Source organism: Pongo pygmaeus, chromosome 2 (assembly GCF_028885625.2).
Source record: "Pongo pygmaeus isolate AG05252 chromosome 2, NHGRI_mPonPyg2-v2.0_pri, whole genome shotgun sequence".
NCBI lineage: Eukaryota > Metazoa > Chordata > Mammalia > Primates > Hominidae > Pongo > Pongo pygmaeus.
Genome location: NC_085930.1, coordinates 167,220,820 through 167,242,500, shown reverse-complemented (window position 1 = coordinate 167,242,500; position 21,681 = coordinate 167,220,820). Strand labels below are relative to the sequence as shown.

Genomic DNA, 21,681 nt, shown 5'->3' with positions numbered 1-21,681 from the left:
GGTAATAAGCGTGATTAAAGATAGCACTGTGGCAAAGGCGTTCTCCATCTTAACTCTTAATACCTTGATTGGAGAAACAGAAAGCAATGCTGTTATCCCTGTTGCTAGTTCTCTCTCTACAGTTACTTAAGTTAGATCCCAAGAAAGCCCCTGAAATAACTACTAGGTACCACATGGGATGCTCTGCAATGAAGGTAAGCCTACAGTGTTTTGAACCCTAATACAAAAAACAATAATAAGAATACAATATTCAGTTACTGCAGTAGTTACAAGAAGGTCTGATCTTCAGACCCTTAAGTAATGAGAAGTGGGAGATACTTTAATGCATTTAGAATATTTAGTTTTACTTTAAAAAGCTTTAATAACCTCAGGTGCATAAAAGTCAAAAAAAGTTATCTATATTAAACATAATTCTGAGACTATTAACAATATCATGAAAATTGCATGACATCTTGTCCTTTTTTTTGAACGCTGGCCTGCCACCATTTCCCCTCCATTTTAAAAACCATTGTGCCTTATAATAAAACACACAAATCTTTCTCTAGAGGGTGAAAGGAGGGATTGGGGAAGGGCAGAGAAGGGCCCAAGTTCATGATATTTGAATGACTGGACAATATTAATCATTTATTACGAAGCAATTTTCAATAAACTTGTAACTCATCAAAATGTATCAGAGAAATGGATCACTTGACATGGCACTGTTTATGACTAGATTATATGCCAGTCCTCAGATTTAAGATCTGTAAACTGCCTAAGAAATTATGACAGTAATATGACATTAACATGATATTAACATTTTGTCCACATTAAAGGTATTTTAATTTGCACACATTCATAGGATGCACTGTCTGTTAAAAGGAAAGAGAAAGATTTATGGAATTGGTCTTGTAGAAAGAAGAAAAACTTCATGCTGTTTCATCTCATGATCACAGTTTGAGGAAAGTGTCTGTTTTAATATGCAGTTTTACCCTAAACCTCAAATATATATTGTCTTAGGTGAGAAAAATATATTAAAATGTTGGGAGAAAGGTATCTATTATGCTGAAATCCTTAAATAGTGACATGAGCTAATAAATATTTTTAATCAGTGTTTAATAAATTTATTGAGTATACAGGTAACATCAGTGCATTTTGAGATAATATATTCTCAAACGCATTTAGACAAATGTCAAAAACATATTTTCAGAACACAGTAAGAAAATAGGAAGCTACAACTGAAATATTTAAAGTGCTACAGACGAAAGTTTAGAGTTTATAATCTATTTTTGCATTTTCTAGCTCATGTTGTATATTAACTGAATCCCCAAAAGTATGATAATGATCCATTAACTGTGTTTATGCTTGTGTTAAATAGAACTATTAGTCTAAAAACCGAAATATAGCAGTTTGATTTTCAAGTCTTATATAAAATAGTCTAAAACAGAAAGGAAAGGGCTTTTATTGGAACCCGATAGTTATTGATGAATACCTAATAGCAATGGGCCTGCCCACATTTCTGGCAAGCAGAACTATATTCTTATAAACCACTGATGGGCTAAACAAACTATTAATGACAGTTGCTTTTCAACATTTAAAATGGTCAGACTGTGTTACTTGACCACAAGGACAAGTAGGACATCACTCTCAAATGTTATACAATATAAGAAACATAAATGAGACCTCTGTGGAAAGACAAAACCCACAGGTATCGCTCCAGAGTTCTTTTGCTATTCAACTATTAATAGAAAACAAATCCCACTTAAAGCTGTAAACACTTGTAACCCTTTCCACTAAAAGATGTATTATCATTCATTTAATTTCCCACTTAAAGCTTAACAAGGTATTATTAGTCCTAGTGTCCAACTCCAGTCCTGAAAAATACAACTTAACATCTGAACCAAAAATTTTAAAACAAATGTCTGTTAATCTTGCAAGATAAGATGAATTTTTTGCCCCTCTATAAACTTTTTGGAGTACCTCTTCCCCTGGGTTTATGAACACCCAACCAATCATTCATAGGTTGCAGAATAATACTCAATGAATACAATGAAAACATCTAGATTCTTCACCAGATTCAGAAGGCCTTCTTCACTGGACACATGTCTTTCAATTTAAGGCCTTTTAATGTATTTTTCTTCCTGGTGGTCACTGAACCAGCAGCATTAACCTTGCTTAGGAGCTTGTTGAAATGCATAATTTCAAATTGTGCCCCAGACCCAAAGAATCAGAATGTGCTTTAAGCAAGAATCCCAGGTGACTCATATGTACATTAAAGATGGTGAAGCACTGCCCCAGATCACCCTGTACAGTTACTACAAGCCACTTCTATTTATTTGACTTTCAGAAAAGAGAACAAAGGAAGCTTTAGAAACATCATACTGATCAGGATAATTCATTTCATTCCTTGCCAAAGGGGGCATAGCACAGCTGTCCTTCTTTCAAGCCAGAAACAACCCACAAAACTATTTTGACCTAAAAAAGTAACAATTTTTCAAACAGCTCAACTTAATATTTTCTGATCTAAATCCTTCTCCCAAGAGAAAAGGATAGCATCATTTTTATAGTTTGCTTATAAAATAATAATAGCTGTATTGTCATCAAATGGCAAGGTTCTATCTCCTGTATCTTTTTCTTAATTGGAAAAATAAAAACGTGTTGACTTCATTAAACCCCCAGCTGAAAGTAAACATTTTAATCCCCATTCAGTAGTCCAATAAGCATCACTACTCACTACATTATCCAGAACTTTAAAACATAATGGTAGAAAAAACATGGAGTCGCTGGGCGCGGTTGCTCATGCCTATAATCCTAGCATTCTGGAGGCCGAGGAGGGCGGATCATCTGAGGTCAGGAGTTCGAGGCTAGCCTGGCCAACATGGTAAAATCATGTTGGTCTCTACTAAAAATATAAAAATTAGCCAGGCATGGTGGCCGGTGCCTGCAGTCCCGGCTACTCAGGAGGCTGAGACAGGAGAATCACTTGAACCTGGGAGGTGGAGGGTGCAGTGAGCCAAGATTGTACCACTGCTCTCCAGCCTGGGAGACTGAGCAAGACTCCCATCTCAAAAAAAAAAAAAGGAAGAAAAAAGAAAAAACATGGAGTCAGCACCCTTTGATAGAACAAGAAGAACTTAGAGCCAACTTTCTACAACTTTAGAGCAGCATTAAAAAAAAAAAAAGTCAGGAGCAACATCTAATAACCACTCACCTCCAGTCCTTCAACCCTTCTGTGATAACAAACATAACCTTGGGGTCATTATCAGAAGGCCTTTCATCTATAAGCGATTATTCATCAAATTAAAAAAATTATTTTCTTAAGTTCATTACAAAATCTAATTAAGCACAACATTATAAGCAGTATTTTCACTCATTTCCTTTAGGCCTTAAAAAATGTTATAGGCACTGAGCTATGACACAAACCCACTGAATATGCAGCATTACTTCTTGGAACCTGAGGGTCAAGAGAAACCTATGCACACGTGAAGCATGTGCTACCTGTTGTGCTGTTAGCTATAAACCACTTTGCCTCTGACCCAGGAATCTCATATCTTCTGCCAGTATCTATACAACTGTGGAAGGCATGCAAGTAGGCTAAAATCTCAGACCCTTAATAAAGAAACACAATAAATATAATGATACACACAGTAATTTTTCCAGGATATAATGTTAAGCAAAAAAAGGAAAAAAAAGAATACACACACCACATACACACACACAGTTTAACCAAAAAACAAAACAAAAAAACAAAGGATTAATAATAAACCACAAGTCAATAAAACTGGCTATTTACAAGGGGTGGAGGAGAACAGGCTAGAAAGCAAGAGAGTGACACACCTCTCTGAGAACACCACTGTGTATAATTTTGACCTCTGAAAGTATGTTAACATCATACATGTTCAAAGATAATTAAATCAATAGGAATGGGGACAAAGACACCTAAATTGAATGCAAACAGAAACAAATAAATGCAACTATATTTCAAATGAATAACATAACTATATTCATTGGAGAAAGGGAACTGCAAATAAATCTTGAACTCTTTTTAATAGGGTTGTTTTACTCAAAGTATGCTTGTAGCAATTCTAAAACTATTTTATGGGTATTATATGACTGAACAAATGAGTAACTGTATTGGTGTTATTAGGAGTCAGGTTTCTCACTTGTTATAAGAACCCAGAAGCCATCTTGAAAAGATTTTCCCTTGATAAATCTGGGACAATCTGAGCATCAAAATAAATAAGGGAAGTAACTGACAATACCCTATTTAATAATATTAAAATCATGAGTCCTTACTCCCAATAAATAGAGAAATAAAATAAGGAAGGTGGGCTCTTTCTTAATGTAGAATGCTGGCTGTAACATGGAGGGAGTAGCAGAATTGGAAAATCTATATTTTGCAATCATTAGACAAGAATCATCAATGGATAACAGAGCAACAGCCTTCAAAGTCTGAGTCTAGAACTTTAAAAAGGCACAGGCTTTATGGGTAGTGAACAAGTTTGTGAAAAGAAAAATAAGATGGTATTAGACAGTATATTATAAAAAATTTAAGCTGAGGAGAATGAGATACTAAGACAGTTCTCAGGATCACTTGGCAACATTGAGAGAAAGAAATGATTAAAAAAAAAAAAAAACAGACAGGCTAAATCAATGGTCTAAGAGACTGTAAAAAACTTAAGGAAATCAGTTCTTGAAGAGGTTCCAGGGGAAGAGTCCACCTATCCCACTCTTTTCTCCACAGATCCACACTTGCTTTCCCCTTTTCAGGGTTACATATAACTATATACCAAGAAGAGCATATAAACATATAGTACGAAAACAGGGGGCAACTATGTTACCTGGTAGCAAGTATAACAAGCAACAAATATAATTTTTCTTAACTTATTAAAATGTATATTGGCTTTTACCCCCTTAGAACAATGCTAATTCTCTATGATAATCTAAGTAAATAATTTTTTAAAAACAAAGACTGAAGAAAGCCATACAAAGAAGAGATTAATTCCAAATGTACAGGATGCTTTTCTTATTTTAATATTATTATATATTTTTTAACACTGATCTATTAAAAAATATACTTCTAATTGTATTTGGATATACAGCCAATTCAAAGAAGAACTACATCTATGCTAGAAGGCTCTAAACAATCTGCTCAGCAGTGAAAGGGAGAGACACAAATCTCAGGCGCCCACAGATGCTAGACAGAACAGGTTTCATTAATGCTCAACCTATAAATTGTGAGTTTAGCTCCATTTTAGGCATGAACCTTTTTAGAAAGGTTTATAAAGGTATTCTTCATAATATCACTGACTTTAATGAGTATTATTAATGTACAATGCAAGATGGATGAATGGATGGATAAACAGACAGATGGATAGATGAATGTATTGTTAATAGTTCACAGTTAGTGGGTCAATTACAACATCAAGTTACAGTCTTTCAAACAACTAAGACAAAATGCATTCAAATCATCCGCTTCTTACTACCTAACTGTATGCTAGTCCTGGCTCTTTATTCCCAAAATGCTTATCTTTGAAACATATTTGAGGTATATGACCTGGCTCTCTCATTCCCAAAATGCTTATCTTTGAAATACATTTGAGGTATATGACATAAGTAAAAACAAAATATAACTTAGTGTCAAGAATAGGGAAGAATAATTAATATACATATTCTTCAATGAGTAGCTATGTTTTATAAAAAGTTTTAAAATATTTTTAGCCAGGGTACTCTTTCTTCAGATGAAATGTTATTTAAAAGTTCAAAAGTTTACAAAATAACTAAAAGTGGAACTATTTTGGTTAAAGTGAGTAGTAGAAGTCTGGAGTACCACCTGCTTTGGAGAGCTTTCTGGGCAGCCCAAGGCACAGCTAGAAAACTACTGCTGGATCAAATTGTAAGTACAATATAAATGTGTGAAATAGTCACTGAAAATGAGATGCTACTAGTAAGTATAAAACGTATGAAATTTAAACTAGTAAAACATCAAAGCCATTTTTATTTACTGAAGAACACGAACAAAGTATATATAAAGTATTTTTAATAAATAATAATTTACAACAAAAGTATAAAAGACACCTCAGGCCAGGTGGCTCACGCCTGTAATTCCAGCATTTTGGGAGGCTGAGGTGGGCGGATCACCTGAGGTCAGGTGTTTGAGACCAGCCTGGCTAATACGGTGAAATCCCATCTCTACTAAAAACACACAAAAAAATAGCTGGCTGTGGTGATGGGCACCTGTAAGTCCACATACTGGGAGGCTGAGGCAGAAGAATCGCTTGAATCTGGGAGGCAGAGGTTGGAGTGAGCTGAGATCGCACCACTGCACACTAATCTGGGAGAAAGAGCGAGGCTCCATCTCAAAAAAACAAACAAATAAATAAATAAATAAAAATAAAAATTAAAAGACATCTCATTTTGGCACTATGATAGCTGTTCTTCCTTGTTGTAAGCCCCTGATACTGGAATGTGATGTTACAGATTAACATGTTTATTCTGACGTCCATATGTCCTAAATCTATGTGCTATTATGAAGTGATAAACAGTGGTTCAGGAAATATTTTTTAATGATGAAAATAACCATGTTATTTACTAACTTCTGATCCCCAAATACATACTCAAATTTTCTATTATATCCTCCTTTTTAATAATTAATCTCTAATTTTTAGGATCACTTTTAAAAGTCTAGGTTTCCTCAGTTTCCAATAGCTCTAAAAGAAAAACCAAAAATTCCTTCCAACTATAAAACTGCTATAAGTCAAAATGAAGCTGTCTCTTGCTACTGTTTGCTTTTGTGGAAGCAGAACAAAAGTACATTAATAGTTAACAAAGCTACAGTATGATATACGAATGAAGTCTTGCATTAAAAAACTACTTAGACTGTATTTACAAAAGAATCTGTACCATTAATTATTCAACATTTGGATCTGACCAGAAACCAGAGGATGACTCTGTAATGCTCAGTTTAAATGAACTACTTAATGTTGTAATAAACACTCAATACAGTGGGCTCAATGAATTTCAAACATATTACAATTGTAAGGGTTTTCCAATTTTTTGATCAATAACAGATTTTAATGCTAAATCAGTTTGAATTTCACTTTTCTCTAAAATGTTTACTTAAACCAAAAATTTTGCATCTCAATTATTTTATATTCTAAATCTGAATGTAGTTTAAACCAATGCATTATTCATAAAGCAAAGACATCAGGAAAGACAAAGCTGTGCACTTCTTTCAAAGCTGCTAAATTGCTAAAACATACCATATTTATGCATGCAATATTTGATTGTGTTTTTCTTAAAACACAAGCTTGTTTTCATCAGATCAAGATATGCCAAAAATTCTACACCAAACAATTTTTGTTTATAATTAAAGCAAGCATCAATCCAAGGATTGTCATCCATTTTATTTCATCTCTACATCAAAAAAAAAGTAATTTAAAAAATTTTTAAATTCCCTTGAAATGATAAGAGAAATGAAAATGTAAGTGCCTTCACATAATAACAGTAAGCTGACCCTTTGGGAAATGGTTGACTTTCTCAATACAAGGTATTCAAAGTTCATTCAAAAGTGTTCATTTAGAATGCAGATATCAAAGATGATGCAAATGTTCAAGAGAAAATTAGAACTTACCAGATGTTCTAATCCAGCTTTGATGTTTCCAGATTCCCTAAAATAGAAGAGTAAAAGTTCTAAATAGTTGCTAAATCCTTGTCTGCTCTAATTTGTTTACCTCAAAAATGTTTTATAAACCCTTGTAATTTTTTCATATGTATTTACTTATGTTCATAACACTGTTTTTAAGGACAAAACAGTTTTTATCAAAAGTGAACAGATAATTTATATCAGATTTACCACTAAATTGGTATTTCACTAAAAAAAGTTTCAGATTTTTCAGTCAATGAAAAACGTAAAGAACTCACAAACATCATTTTATTCTTCACACAATATCTATTCCTTTCACACTAGCTTTTCTATCAGAAATTTTATTATATTATTATTTCCAACATTTATTATGAAAATGTTCAAATTTACAGATTCTATCCACCACCCAGATTCTATAACTCACATTTTATTATATTTGGTTTCTCAAATATCCATCCATCAATGGTTGCATTTTTATAAAAAGAATGTACACATGAAGAATACATTAGTGAGTACACAGCTAAATAACTAAATCTTAACCTATTTTCTCCTGTCATTAATTTTATGAATTTAATGCTCACTACAAATCAGGACCTATGAACATTTTAACATTAAAAAAGAAAATATCACCAAAGAAAACATAAACATCAAATATCATGATATATTTTAAGTATTAAATTTCCTGCTTTTTACTGTAAAAGAGACTGCTTATGGAACTGAAAATACAAGTATCTGTACATGTAGCAAACACAATTTAAATACAGATTTGTTGAAATGTAGCAAATAGTTAAATTTTTTCTGATTTCAATCTGTACTAATTTATTTGTGACAAATGAACTTTGGCTTTTCTCATTCTGATCAAGCAATATTTCAGTTCCATTTTAAGTACCAAGCATTACCTATTTTAACAAGAAATTATAATCCTACCACATTGCAGAAAGTAATTATTAATATAAATCCTCCAACAATAAACAACATTATTATATTCATGATGTTTAATCTTCTCCCCACATCTCCTCACTTCTCTGAGGGGTCTCAACTTTCTTTTCTATTTCTGTCTTCTATTTTTTCTTTGCCAAAGATATACTTACCTGTTTCCTTTGTCTTGCTATACTATCTTTCCAAATTTCTCCATTTTTATTCCCTTCAGATTTGCTGCTGGAAAACTGTACTCATGGCTTCCAACCTTTGCTCTCACTGCCCAGTCTGATATATTAGAGTAAATTCCCACTTCTACTGATTAGCACTAATTTTCAGCCATTCTCTTCTGTATTTCCTGCTTCTGGCAATCTTAGCAAAACTATATATTCAATGTTTAGATATTTAATGGTTTCTGAAACTCATTATTTAATCTCTAATGTCTGCAGTCCTACTGACAAATGATAGGAATAAATTACTGCAAGGTGTGAGAGAAGGCTACTATCTATATAAATAATTATTTTATACTTTATCATTACAAAATTAATGCATTTATCGGAGCTGGAAGTCAAATGAATCTTTACATTTTCACAAGAACATTCAAATATAGTTATTTGTATAACTTAAAATTTAAACCAAAAAGTATTAACATATAGTGAAACATCTGAACAGGGCAACATATATGTGTGTGTGCACATGCGTGCACACACACACACACACACACAATAAAATTAAGTCTTCCTCCCATCACTGACTCCCAGTTCTCAATCTTGGTTTATTCTTCTGAAGATATTTTACGCACTCGTGCGTGTGTGTGTGTGTGTGTGTGTGTGTGTGTGTGTGTCTTTCTCCCTTCTACGTTTGTTGAAATCCACAATAGAAGCATATTATACACTCTGTTTTGTACCTTCACTTGGCAATCTATCTTAGAGTCTGTGCTATATAATACACATCTACTTCGCTTTCTCCCACAGCTACATTGTCACAAAATGGTTCTTATTAGAAAATAATATTGCAATATAAAAAGAACAAAAAATGATCAGATTCAAAGTATAAGTCCATACTTTATTATCTGAAATAGGGGGCTAGACATGCTTTATCAGAATATTTCAGATTTTAGAAAGGTTAAGGTATGTCATACAATGGTGCCAGGAGGGTCTGATGCAGCATCTCATCATCATACACGTTAAAAATTCTGAAAGAAAGATATTAATGTCCACACAAAATGGGGTAAACAAAGACTGTAAATAGCTTCATTTCAGGGTAGGTTTGCTGTCAACTGTGTCTGCCACAATCTTAGGGAAAATCACTTAATTTTCTGAGATACCTGTATTTTAGAATGAGGACAAGAAACTGTTCTTTAAAACAAAAAGACAATGTAGGCTATTGCTTTGCCATGTTTCTAAGTAATTATTTAAATTAAAAGATATTTATAAAATGTCTTGAATGGCATGGCTGAGAGAAAACTAGTCATCATTCTTGGCACATTCCCTTTCCTTCACTATCAAATGTAACCAAATGTAATCAACCATAGGGCCCTGGCTATCCAACATCCTTAATTATCATTAGATCTAACTATTTCTTTCTATCTTCACAGCTTTTATGTTATTTCAGTCCATCATCTTTTCTCCCTAAATTGCTGCAATAGTCTCTTATTGAATGCCAGTAGTTCCTGCCTTGTCCCATGTCAATTCATTTTCCATTAACACAACAAAATCTTTCTAAAATGTAAACTTAATCATGTCAATTCTCTTCTTAAAATCTACAGTATCCACCATACTGCAGTTTACCTATTCCCTCTGTTATCTTGTCAAAGCTACATTACATGAAAAGTAACAACAGCAGCCACAACAAACTACTAACCTGGTTTCACTCACCAATGAACCACTTTCACCCTCTACCCCAAATGCTCCTTTTCTCCCAGCCTCCTCTAATCTTCTCTATCTAACAAAAATCTATCCTTCAGGACTCATCCTAAACCATTCTTCAATTGGGGAAACCTTCTCTTTGTCCCACAAATTATGTAATGAATTCTTCCTATACATTTCCATTAACACTCTGGGCATGTCCCATCACAGAACTGATCACAGTATTTTATAAATGCTTATTTACTTTCCTACTTACACCAGTGAAGTGAAAACTCCTTGACGATATGCATTCCATCTTTTTAATTTTTATATTCCAGCACCCAATACAATGACTGAATCAATATATTTAAGGATATGACATCTGAATCACAAGACAAGCTTGGGTACAGAGTCAGTAGCAACCAGCTCAGGTCTCTGAGCAGTACTACTCAGCCCCACTCTATCTCCAACCCATATAAAGAGCAAGGCAATTTGCAACACTGAGTGGCTGCCTGAGAAAAAACAGTAGTATTAGGAGGAAGGCACAGGTGCCTGTATGTGCATGAACATGTGTAGGGTGTGGGTGGTCATTTATTTATTTTTTACTGTTTTTGAGGGTGTGGGAGCCACAATGGGGAAAGTAGTTGAGGCTAAACTAGAACACTAGAGATTGTCCATTCTAGTTTTTAAATTAGCCTGGAGAAGCACAAGTCAGATCTTAGGTTTTTACCCCTCCTTTTAGATTAAAATTACTATCCAAGGCAGCTAAATGCTGTTAGGAAAAAAAAAGATGAACCCACAAGGAAAACTGTAAGATGTATAAGCCAGAATTTAAAAAAATAATAATCTTATCCAGCGAAAACAGAATAAACTAAACAAGAATGTAAACATAATAACATCTTCAGAGATGATTTTTAGAAATATAAGTATGAAAATGAAGTTATGAAAAAGAACCAATATATGATAGTGGGTATTACAAACATAATCATTTGAAATAAAGAATTCAGAGGATGGATTGAAAATACAATAGATACAGACAGAGGATGAATTAATAAGCTGGAAAACTGGGAAGAAGAACTATTGCAGAAGGCATAGGGAGGGGGTAAAAAGACAAGACAAACAATTGATAGAATTAAGAACAGGAGTAGAAGTGTTAACATCTATATAATGAGAATCCTAGAAGGCAGGTTAAAAAAAATGGAAGAGAAGAAATATTTGAAGAAATAATGAGAGAGATTTCCCAGATATAAAAATATTCAAATCTCAGGTTGAAAGGGCACATAGAGTGCTGAAAGGATGTTTAAAAATCTGCAGCAAAGCATATTATACGGACATTTAAGACTATAATGGATTAAGAGAAAAGTCAAAAAGCTTCCGGAATGAAAAAGGAGACCCCTACACAAAGGAAGAATATCACTGATATTAGATTTCCCAACACTAAAGTGAAGACAAGAAGACAATGGAGTAATAACAACTCTCAAGATAAAATGTTACAGGAAAAGAACTGTGAACCAAGAATTAACATATAGCTAATAAACTATTATTTAAATACAAAGAAATATAAAGAAATTCTCAGCATAGAAGGTTTCAGAAAATTCACCACACAAAGACATCATTTAAAAGAAGTCTTGAAGAATATAATGCAGGTAAGAAGATTAATAAATTCAGGAAGAATCAACAAGGTAAGGCAAGCAAAGGATGGCCTAGAATTGAGCAATTATTGTAATCTAAGTAATCAATAACTAAAAAGAAAACTAGAGAAAGTTCACCCATAATCATCTTGAATTGAAATCCCAGAAAAGATTTTCAGATTGGATAAAAAACCAAAATCCAGCAATGTATTATTTACAAAATACACATAATACAAAATGATTCAGAAGGGTTTCCCAAAAAAAGGTTTCCCATAAAACCAGGCAAATATGGACCAAAAGAAAGCTGGGGCAGAAAGTTTAATGGTTTAATGACAAAATACATTTAAGTCCCCTACTCCCATACATACATACATATGTATGTATGTATTACGTATGTATGTATACATATGTATGTATGTATATATTATGAAAAGAAGGTAATTTTAGGTAATATATACATATATATGAGAGTCAGGGACTTAAGTCTATTCTAGTCTAGGGAAAGATAAACCAAGAAGTTTTCATTTATATCTGGAAGATTTGCATATACATAAAGCTTAACACATATCACATTGGGACACCTAAGTTTAAGCAAGTTCTCCATGAAAATCAGTTTTCTTTTACTTTGGTCAGAAAGATAAGGAAGAATGACCACCTCAAAACAACACAGGTAAAGTATCATGAGTACATAAATACAACACAAAACCGTATGACATATAATACTGGTTTTAGAAGCAGAGTGCCTACACTCAAATTTAAACACTACTACAAAATAGTCCTGTGAGCTTGAGTAACAATCCAACTTTTCTCAATCTCAGATTGTCCACCTATGATGTGAGGCTTACTTGCCTTACCTAATACACAAGGTTGCTGTGAAAGAGTAAGAAGGATAATGTACATGAAGATAAAAAATAAACGATAGAAATGTTATTATGATAGAGGATATTTAAACACAAAAGTCTTAAAAGTGATTCTAAGAGTTTTAATGAATTTGAAAAAATAGAGCGGCAACATCCAAGACATTGATAGAAGGATCTTACAACAAATGGTATAAACCTGTCCTCTTTAGTGGTCTGTCTCTTGGGTTGTCCCTGTCATGACTTCATCAATATTTGTGCAACTCCTTTTGCCCTGTGCTGAAAGCAGACTTAATTCAATTATAGGTCTCAAAACTGATAAAATGGTCCTGAAGTGGAAAATGGGAAGAGATTATTGGCAAATGAATAAAGATTTGTATCGAACTAACACACAGGAGTACAGCAGGTCTTTTTTTAATCATTCCCTGTCTTAAATCTTCTGGGAACCATGAGTTTCCCTTCCCCTCATGCAGCACATCGATTTCTGAATTAGACTGCAATATTAAATAATTAATATACTTGCCATGATTGATGTTCTGCATTAGTTGAATATTAGGTTATCAATCAAAATCCACTTGGTTTAATGTAATAATATTGAAAAAGTGTCACAGGCTGTTCATCCAATTTGTAGTTGAGGCAGCACAGATAGTAATGTTGGCATAACACAAGGCTCTAAAGCAGGAAATGCAGTGGCTCGATATCTATGAAGCAGACATTTTAAAACTAACTGGGACAAGACTGAGGTTGTCCTAAATAAACCAGGTGGCACCTGATAGTTTTAATCTTAGGCGTGAGAAGATGCCATGTATCAATCATGCCATGGCAGGCAAGAAAAAAATTAAAAGTAGGTATTACTTTCCCTTTGTTACAAACAAATTTCATTATTTTTCCAAAAGAAATATACTCTAAGTCTAAAAACTATTGCTATAATAAAGCTTATGTCCTCTTAAGAAATTTGTAAACAAAAAGACTAAGATTTTTTAGATCTAGTCTTACCAGAAAGTCATTGACTTTTCTTTCCTTTTCTTAAAACAGAAGAATAGTATCAATCATACCAATGAATATTCAGGTTTTTTAGTAGTCTAGAGGAATCGGGTTAAGGAGCCACACTTAATAATGATATTTATTTTGAAAACATACTATTCTTTCTGATGATGGCAATTTCCCTTACTATCAATATTTTGCATCTACATTTGTCAAAATATAAGCTTAGGAAAATAACTTAAATTACTTGATTCTCCCAGTAAAGTAATGACAATTTTTCTCATCATTCCCTATTATCTCAATCCAAAATCTATTATGGATTTACTTATAAAAGTCATTACTTAAAAACAGATTTAAGAAACAAAAGATATCTAAAAGAAAAGTGACTTTTTTGGGGGGATGAGTAGAAACTTAACAAAATAAATATAACCAAAAGCATTTCAAAGAGCAAGCCAAAATTCCAGTGAGGGTTTAGTTATAAAATACTCATAAACCATAAATCACATAACTAATTGAAGTAGCATTAAAGTATCATTCCACTGAACAAGTCCTTGGTAAATAAAAGATTAAATATAATTATAATCACTAATGTATTATCCTATGTAAAAATGTGTACATACACAGTAATTATGAAAAATGGAGTTAACTATTAAGAATAATTTTTTTAAGAGACATTCTGTCACCCAGGCTGGAATGCAGTAGCAACATCTAGTTAGACTCTAATTCCTGGGGCCAAGTGGCCCTCCATCCTCAGGCTCCCAAGTAGCTATGACCACAGGCATGTGCCACCACACTCAGCTAATTTTTTTCTTATTTTTTGTAGAGATAGGTAGGGCCTCGCTATGTTGTGCAAGCTGGTCTTGAACTTCTAGCCTCAAGTGGTCCTCCCACCTCAGCCACCCAAAGAACTGGAATTACAGGCGTGAGCCACTGCACCTGGCCAACATAAAAATGTACATTAGATTTTTTTGTCATGAACTAAACATATTATTTACTTTTAAAAGATTAGTATGCTGCAGTTTTCTATGGATGTAAGAGCTAAGATCATAGTTAATTTTGTATTTTTTTCTTTCATAAAGCAAAATCTACAGGAGTTGGATTTTTACATGATGTCACTGAAGGCTTATAAAAGCCTGACTACATACATTATTACAAATCTACATTTTCCATCTCAAACAATAATGAAAACATTTTTACATGTATTAGATTTTGTTATGTATCAAATGTTATTGATGAATAAAAAGTTTGGCAAAATATAAATCTAAGAAAAAGCTGAGTTCTGCCAGGTGTGGTAGCTCACGCCTGTAATCCCAGCACTTTGGGAGGCCAAGGTGGGTGGATCATGAGGTCAGGAGATTGAGACCAACCTGGCTAACACGGTGAAACCCCATCTCTACTAAAAAAAAATACAAAAAATTAGCTGGGCATGGTGGCGGGCGCCTGTAGTCCCAGCTACTCGGGAGGCTGAGGCAGGAGAATAGCGTGAATCCGGGAGGCGGAGCTTGCAGTGAGCCAAGATCGTGCCACTGCACTCCAGCCTGTGCGACAGAGCAAGACTCCGTCTCAAAACAAAACAAAACAAAAAAAGCTGAGTTCTAATTTCAGCTCTACTATTTACTACTGGTCTTTGTTCAGTTATCTATTTCTCAAATTTTTCTCACCTTACATTCAAAATCACAGATTAACAAGATAATCAGCATATAATATAGAAGTCACTCAGTAAATACTGGTTCAATACAACAGCCTAATAATGGACCAATTGACTACACTTCACTTCCAAAATAAAAAAAAATCTTTATATAAGTTTCAGCTTTCTTAATTGTCTTGAAATCCATTTCAACTGTAATACCTATAAATGAAAGTCAGTCTCATTTTCAAACATCAAATCTTGGATGGATGGATGGATGGATGGATGGATGGATGGATGGATAGACAGATCAATTTTGGCTAGTATCCAATAGAACACTACAGATATCCTGATATAAGCACATTCTTTATGTTCTATTTGCAAGAAGGTATGGTGTTGGGAAAAGCAGGCAAAAATAATTTCTATTTTTGTATTTTAACTGAATTTAAAAAAATGCTTAATGTCAGTACTCTGATCTACAAAGATCTTCCTGAAATTCTCAGTTTCTGCTTCTCAGGTTTGGTTAGAATTCTTAGCACTTTTCCCTTGATTGGCGAACACCTTGCAAATTAGTGGCTCTAAATGAATATTCTTATGTTACTATAGTTCAGAATGATGGTTTTCAGATGTTTGCATTTTACAAGTAGTTTTTCATCTGACTGTTATCGGTAATAAATAAAGCTCTAGAACTTATAAATCACTTGCACAGATAAGTCTACCATAGTAACAAAATTTAAGTATTTTGTTTTCTTTTTAAGATCCTTTAGTTTTATAGACAAATATTAGTGAGCATCCACTATGTCAGGACAAGTTTAAATTAAATATATTAAAACAGCCAAGGGCTTATGATACACACTTGGCTTATTCCAATGGGAAGCTGAACACTTAAGCTGGTATGGATCAGTTACGCCACTTAAAACCAGTCAAGTAAACAGAGTTCACAGAAAGGGTCTACAGGGGAAAGAGAAGAGATTTCAATATTTCTGAAGTCATGCTCTAGATAACAGTTGCAAACAAAGGAAAACTAAAATTTTGTCATCAGTAGATCTGATGTAAAAGAACCAATAAAAAAGGTCTTTTAGACACAAGAGAAATTATAGCAGAAACAGACTTGAAATGTCAAGGTGAAAGAAGTACAACAGAAATGTTATTTGCTGAGCTCCCTTAGCTCCACGATAAATTCTGAGGGGATAATAAAAACAATAACAACATAAACATCATCAACAGAAAAAAAGCAAGAAAAAATATGGTATCTATGCCTTAGATGTTAAAAACTGTGTTGTCAAACCAAGGCTAGTACAGTCAGTCCTCCCTATCTGTGAATCCACAACAATGAAGTCAACCAACCACAGATCAAAAATATTTGGGGGTTGGGGGGAATGTGCATCTGTATTTAACATGTGCAGATTTTTTATTCTTGACATTATTCCCTAAACAATACAGTATAACAACCACTCACATAACATTTAAGTTGTACTAGGTATTATAAGCAATCTAGATATAATACATAAATTATAGACAAATACTATGCCATTTTACATGAGGGACTTAAGAATCCATAGACTTTGGTATGTGCAGTAGGTCCTGGAATCAATATCCCACAGATACCGGGGAAGATGGTATATAAAATAGTTAATGTCCAATACAGGCAGGGAAAGGGCATGTCATACATGCTACCTATCTGGTACTTCCCACACGCAGGACAAACATTCATAATCAATGACAACTCTCTTTCCAACTGAAGCCACGTGCAACCCAACACATTTTAGTAAGGAGTCATGGCCAGTTGTCTGGAGTTAGCAGGTGAGATGCAAGCTATTCACCATCACCCCCCACTTCAACCCATGCTCTTGACCTTGTTCAAGGAAAGTTCATAAAAAGGAAAAATGATCAGATGTGTTAGAGTGGTTGGAAAAGATTTCAAAGAGAAGGGTAATTTTAGCTAGATCCTGAAGGATTCATTGTATTTGGGTAGACTGAGTACACAGAAAGGAGGAGGCAGGAAGAGTGAGCTCAAAGGTCCAGCATGACCTGGCAGTGTTCAAGTATGGAGAGTACCCTGCCCAGAGAAGATGTATTAAAAGGTCATACAACTTTAATTAATTTAAAATAATTTTTATAATGTAAGTTTTTAGGTCCATCATATACAGTTGTGCATGTTGTTCATTATGAAAAAACAAAAAAAAATCAAGAGGGCAAGTGGAAACTAAAAGCTATATGCCCCAGCCAAACAGTATATCCTGGTATGCATCCACAGGAAAAAGGGACATCTTGTATAATATGCACAAAGTTGCCATATGGGCTACAAGTGACCCTGCAAATAATAAATGCTTATTGTAGAAAAATTCAAAATCACATCTGGTTCTAATGAAGAAAAAATAAAAGTCACCTGAAATCCCACTAGCCAAAGATAATAGCTTCAATATGTGCTCGTTTTTTCCTCCAGACATTCTTATGAATACACACAAATACAATTATTTTTCTTATAAAAATGGGACCATGGTTGATTTGTTATATAGCTTAAATTTTTTCACTACTATATATTGTAAATAGCTTCTGGGTGTCAATAATATACTTGCATATAATATTTTAATGTTTGCATACTATTCTGCATACAGATGTACAATAAGCTAACTTATCCCTTATTTTTGGACATTTAGGTTCTTTCTGATTTATCCTTATAAATAAAACTGGGGTATAAGAAAAGAATAATCACTAGATTAAAAAATCATTGATGATTTTATGTAATGTTTATTTCACTTGCAGAACTGGGGTTAAATAATTTTTATAAGGGGAAATAAACCTAGTATATTTCATCTCTACTATTCAATCATAAGTAAATTCATGCATTCTATTACTTCTATATAAATACAAATATTTAAATATCAATTAAATTCACATTACAATTATAAATAATCTAAATTTAAATGTAATTTTAAAATACAATTTCTACTTCCAAAAATTCTACTATAAAATTATGTCCTAGTAATTTCATAAAAGCAATATATTCCCATATGTAACACAGTCAACAACCCAAATGGAAAGTCATAAATATATCCTATTAAGTCTTTAGCTATTAAAACTGAGGGAAAAGGCTAGGTGCAGTGGCTCCCGCCTGTAATCCCAGCACTTTGGGAGGCTGAGATGGGTGGATCACAAGGTCAGGAGATGGAGACCATCCTGGCTAACACAGTGAAACCCCGTCTCTACTAAAAATACAAAAAATTGGCCGAGTGTGGTGGCACGCACCTGTAGTCCCAGCTACTCGGAAGGCTGAGGCAGGAGAATCACTTGAACCCAGGAGACAGAGGTTGCAGTGAGCTGAGATCGTGCCACACTACACTCCAGCCTGGGAGACAGAGTGAAAAGTGCAACATGTGTATATTTTTCCTGAAAACAGCAAAGTTTGAATAACTCAGAAATTGATTATCCAAGTTTTCAATTATTAAAGTCTTTTTATGATTTTCTCTTCCTTCTGTTGTTCTGTTTAACTTCTGTTCTCCTATTTAACTCAACAGGAAACTGAAAACTAAGGTGTAATTTTAATCAGGTAAGCATCTAATAGTGCTAGGAAATAATAATGAAGTCTTTCCTTGTTTAATGAATCAAACTCCTCAGCCTAGAATTCAAGATTCTTGCTCAAGTCAAAAGATTTGCCATTTCCTAAAGACCTCTTTGCACTTCCCAGCACTTAAATTTTCATAGTATTTGTCTAAGTGAACTGACCTTCTCAAGCACCTGTGAGGAAATACTGAACAGAGTTTGCCAGGCGCTGTAACAAGTGCTTTACATAATCTGCTTATTTAACACTTACGATTTTATCATAAAGAGATGTAATTATTTTACCTATTTCATAGACGAGATAAATGAGGATCAGAGAGATTCAGTAGATCACACTATACCGCTCAGCTAGAAACCTGAATTCAATTCCCAAACTTTAGTCAAGGGAGAATTTATTACTGTCAACTCTAAAAAACAATAACCTCAGAATAAAACAAGATTTTACAACATTCCTTTACTCCTTAATTGGAAACATGATTAGGGAGGAGGCAGCAAAGCGATGAATATTTAAGTAAAAATAAACACTAGCTGAACCTGGTCACTTACACTTGCATTCTCATTCAATTCTTACAATATTCACAAAACAAATACTGTATAAATAGCTAACACATTTAAACAGTTAGGAAGATTTTATAGTGCACAGTAAAGATCTATAAAATAAAAGGAAATGCCATTTTTCACCTAGCAAACAAGCAAAGGTGAAAACAAATGATAACGTTTCCATTGTTGGCAAAGGTGCTGAGAATCAGGTATCCTAATGCACTGCCAGTGGAAGCAGAAAATAACACAGGTTTTCTGGAGGGCAATTGGGAGAACGTATATCAACATTCTCAATAATACACATAAAGCCTTTGCCTCACAGTCTGCTTCTCTAAGTTTATCCCAATGATACATTCACAAAATATTAATCACTCCATTGTATTTAATACAAAAAAACTGAGAACTAAATGCCCAATAACGGCAAACTGTCAAATAAAATATAACCATACAACAGAAAATGATATCACCATTAAAAATTGTGACATAGTTACGTATTTTCACGAAATGGTCTTGTGCTATAGTAAGTTTTTTTTTTTTAAATCATGTTACAAAACGTAAGAGGGTAAGTTTTATACATCCATGTGTACAGTGTGGTACATGTGCATTTATCTAAAAAGATATAAACGAAAAAGTAAACAGTATTTGATAGTGGGATTATGAGTGCTTTTTTGTTCATTCTAATTGTTTATATGTTTTGTAAAGTGTCTTCCATGAAAAAAAATTATTATTCCAATTTAAAAAGTATTTTTTTAAAAATCCTCACAGCAGCTTTATTGAGTAGTATATTATTCTGGGTCTACATTCAGCTCACATTTTTCCTGTTATCTATAATCATAAATTATTTATGTACATGACTTTTACCTCTAGTGTTCACTTTAAAAACCTTGTCTACATTTTTGTTCACCCTTATACCATCTACATAATTTAATACAAATAGAATCTTCCTAATTTTGGTATGTGATTATCCAAGCTACAGATGAATTCAATTTAGAGATGGCGAATGTGAAATAGAGATAATGAAGACAGTTATGTTCGCAATGCACGAGGCAAACAGAAATGGTGAACTCTTCAATAATGTATCCCACTTTCTCTATGTTAGTTTTGGCTCCTATCACTAATCACCAAAAGTCCTCCAATACTTTCTCCCTAACACCAATGTCTTCAAATCCCAAGTTCATGTCATTGCCTGCTTTATAATCTACCTTACCTGGCTAACAATTTTCTGCCAATATGTAACTCTTCTCAAACCAGTTCATTATCACCTCCATAATTTTGCTCATCCATTCATCTACCTAAAACAATATTCTCTTCTTCTCAAAATCTGCAAATTCTTATATTTATTGTACAAGAACCACTTAAAATCCCACCATGACTATGTTCATAATAATTTCTTAATCTCTAAACTTACAGTCCTTCCTGACATTTAATGGGTAAGCGCTAAGATCTTTGCAAATGTCCCAAGTTGAAAATGCAATAATGCATGTAAAGTGCTCAGCATACTGCATTTAGCAAATATTACTAATTATTGTCAACATCACCATTACTACACAGACCTTTGATGAGGATTGTTCAATACATTAACATCAGAAGAAAACAAAGCCACTGTGAGATACAGTGCTGAGCAGTTAGTAGGCTTTACTCATTGGCTAAGTTACGTGACTCCTTCACAGCATCCTCTCAGAACATAGGCTTTGAGTCATGCCACACAAAAGTTACAAATTGTCACATACAACAGGCCACATCACTTTGAATAGACAGAATATTAAATCTGTGGATACCAAGGTCAAATGCATTGCCCTTATAGAAAACTCCTGATAGTCTGGCACTTGATTGTCAGTAATTATTTTATGTGGCTTCTATGTATATATCCATTTCCCAACTTAATTATTAGCTTAGGTAAACCTGCTTTGTTACCACATGAAGCTCTTTGATAAGCACAGACAGGGCTGGGGATGGGGAGGTGGGTATGGCTGCATCTCCCTCCAGAAAACTGGAAAGCACTGGCTGTGTACCAAGTATGTGTACCAGTATGAGGAGGGCAGCTTTCTTCCATGAGGCCTGCCAGGCAAAACTCTGTAACTGCCAATGGGTATGA

At 33.8% G+C, this 21,681-nt stretch overlaps 1 protein-coding gene across 12 annotated transcripts in view; it reads right to left on the bottom strand.

Moving 5' to 3' along the window:
• The window catches only part of RSRC1 (arginine and serine rich coiled-coil 1), a 431,570-nt gene that overhangs the window by 225,556 nt on the left and 184,333 nt on the right, over positions 1-21,681 (bottom strand). For all 12 annotated transcript variants that reach the window (XM_054482387.2, XM_054482386.2, XM_054482381.2 and 9 more), the window contains one exon: positions 7,610-7,646. In XM_054482387.2, the coding sequence (XP_054338362.1) occupies positions 7,610-7,646 (37 nt within the window). The remainder of the gene's footprint in view (positions 1-7,609; positions 7,647-21,681) is intronic.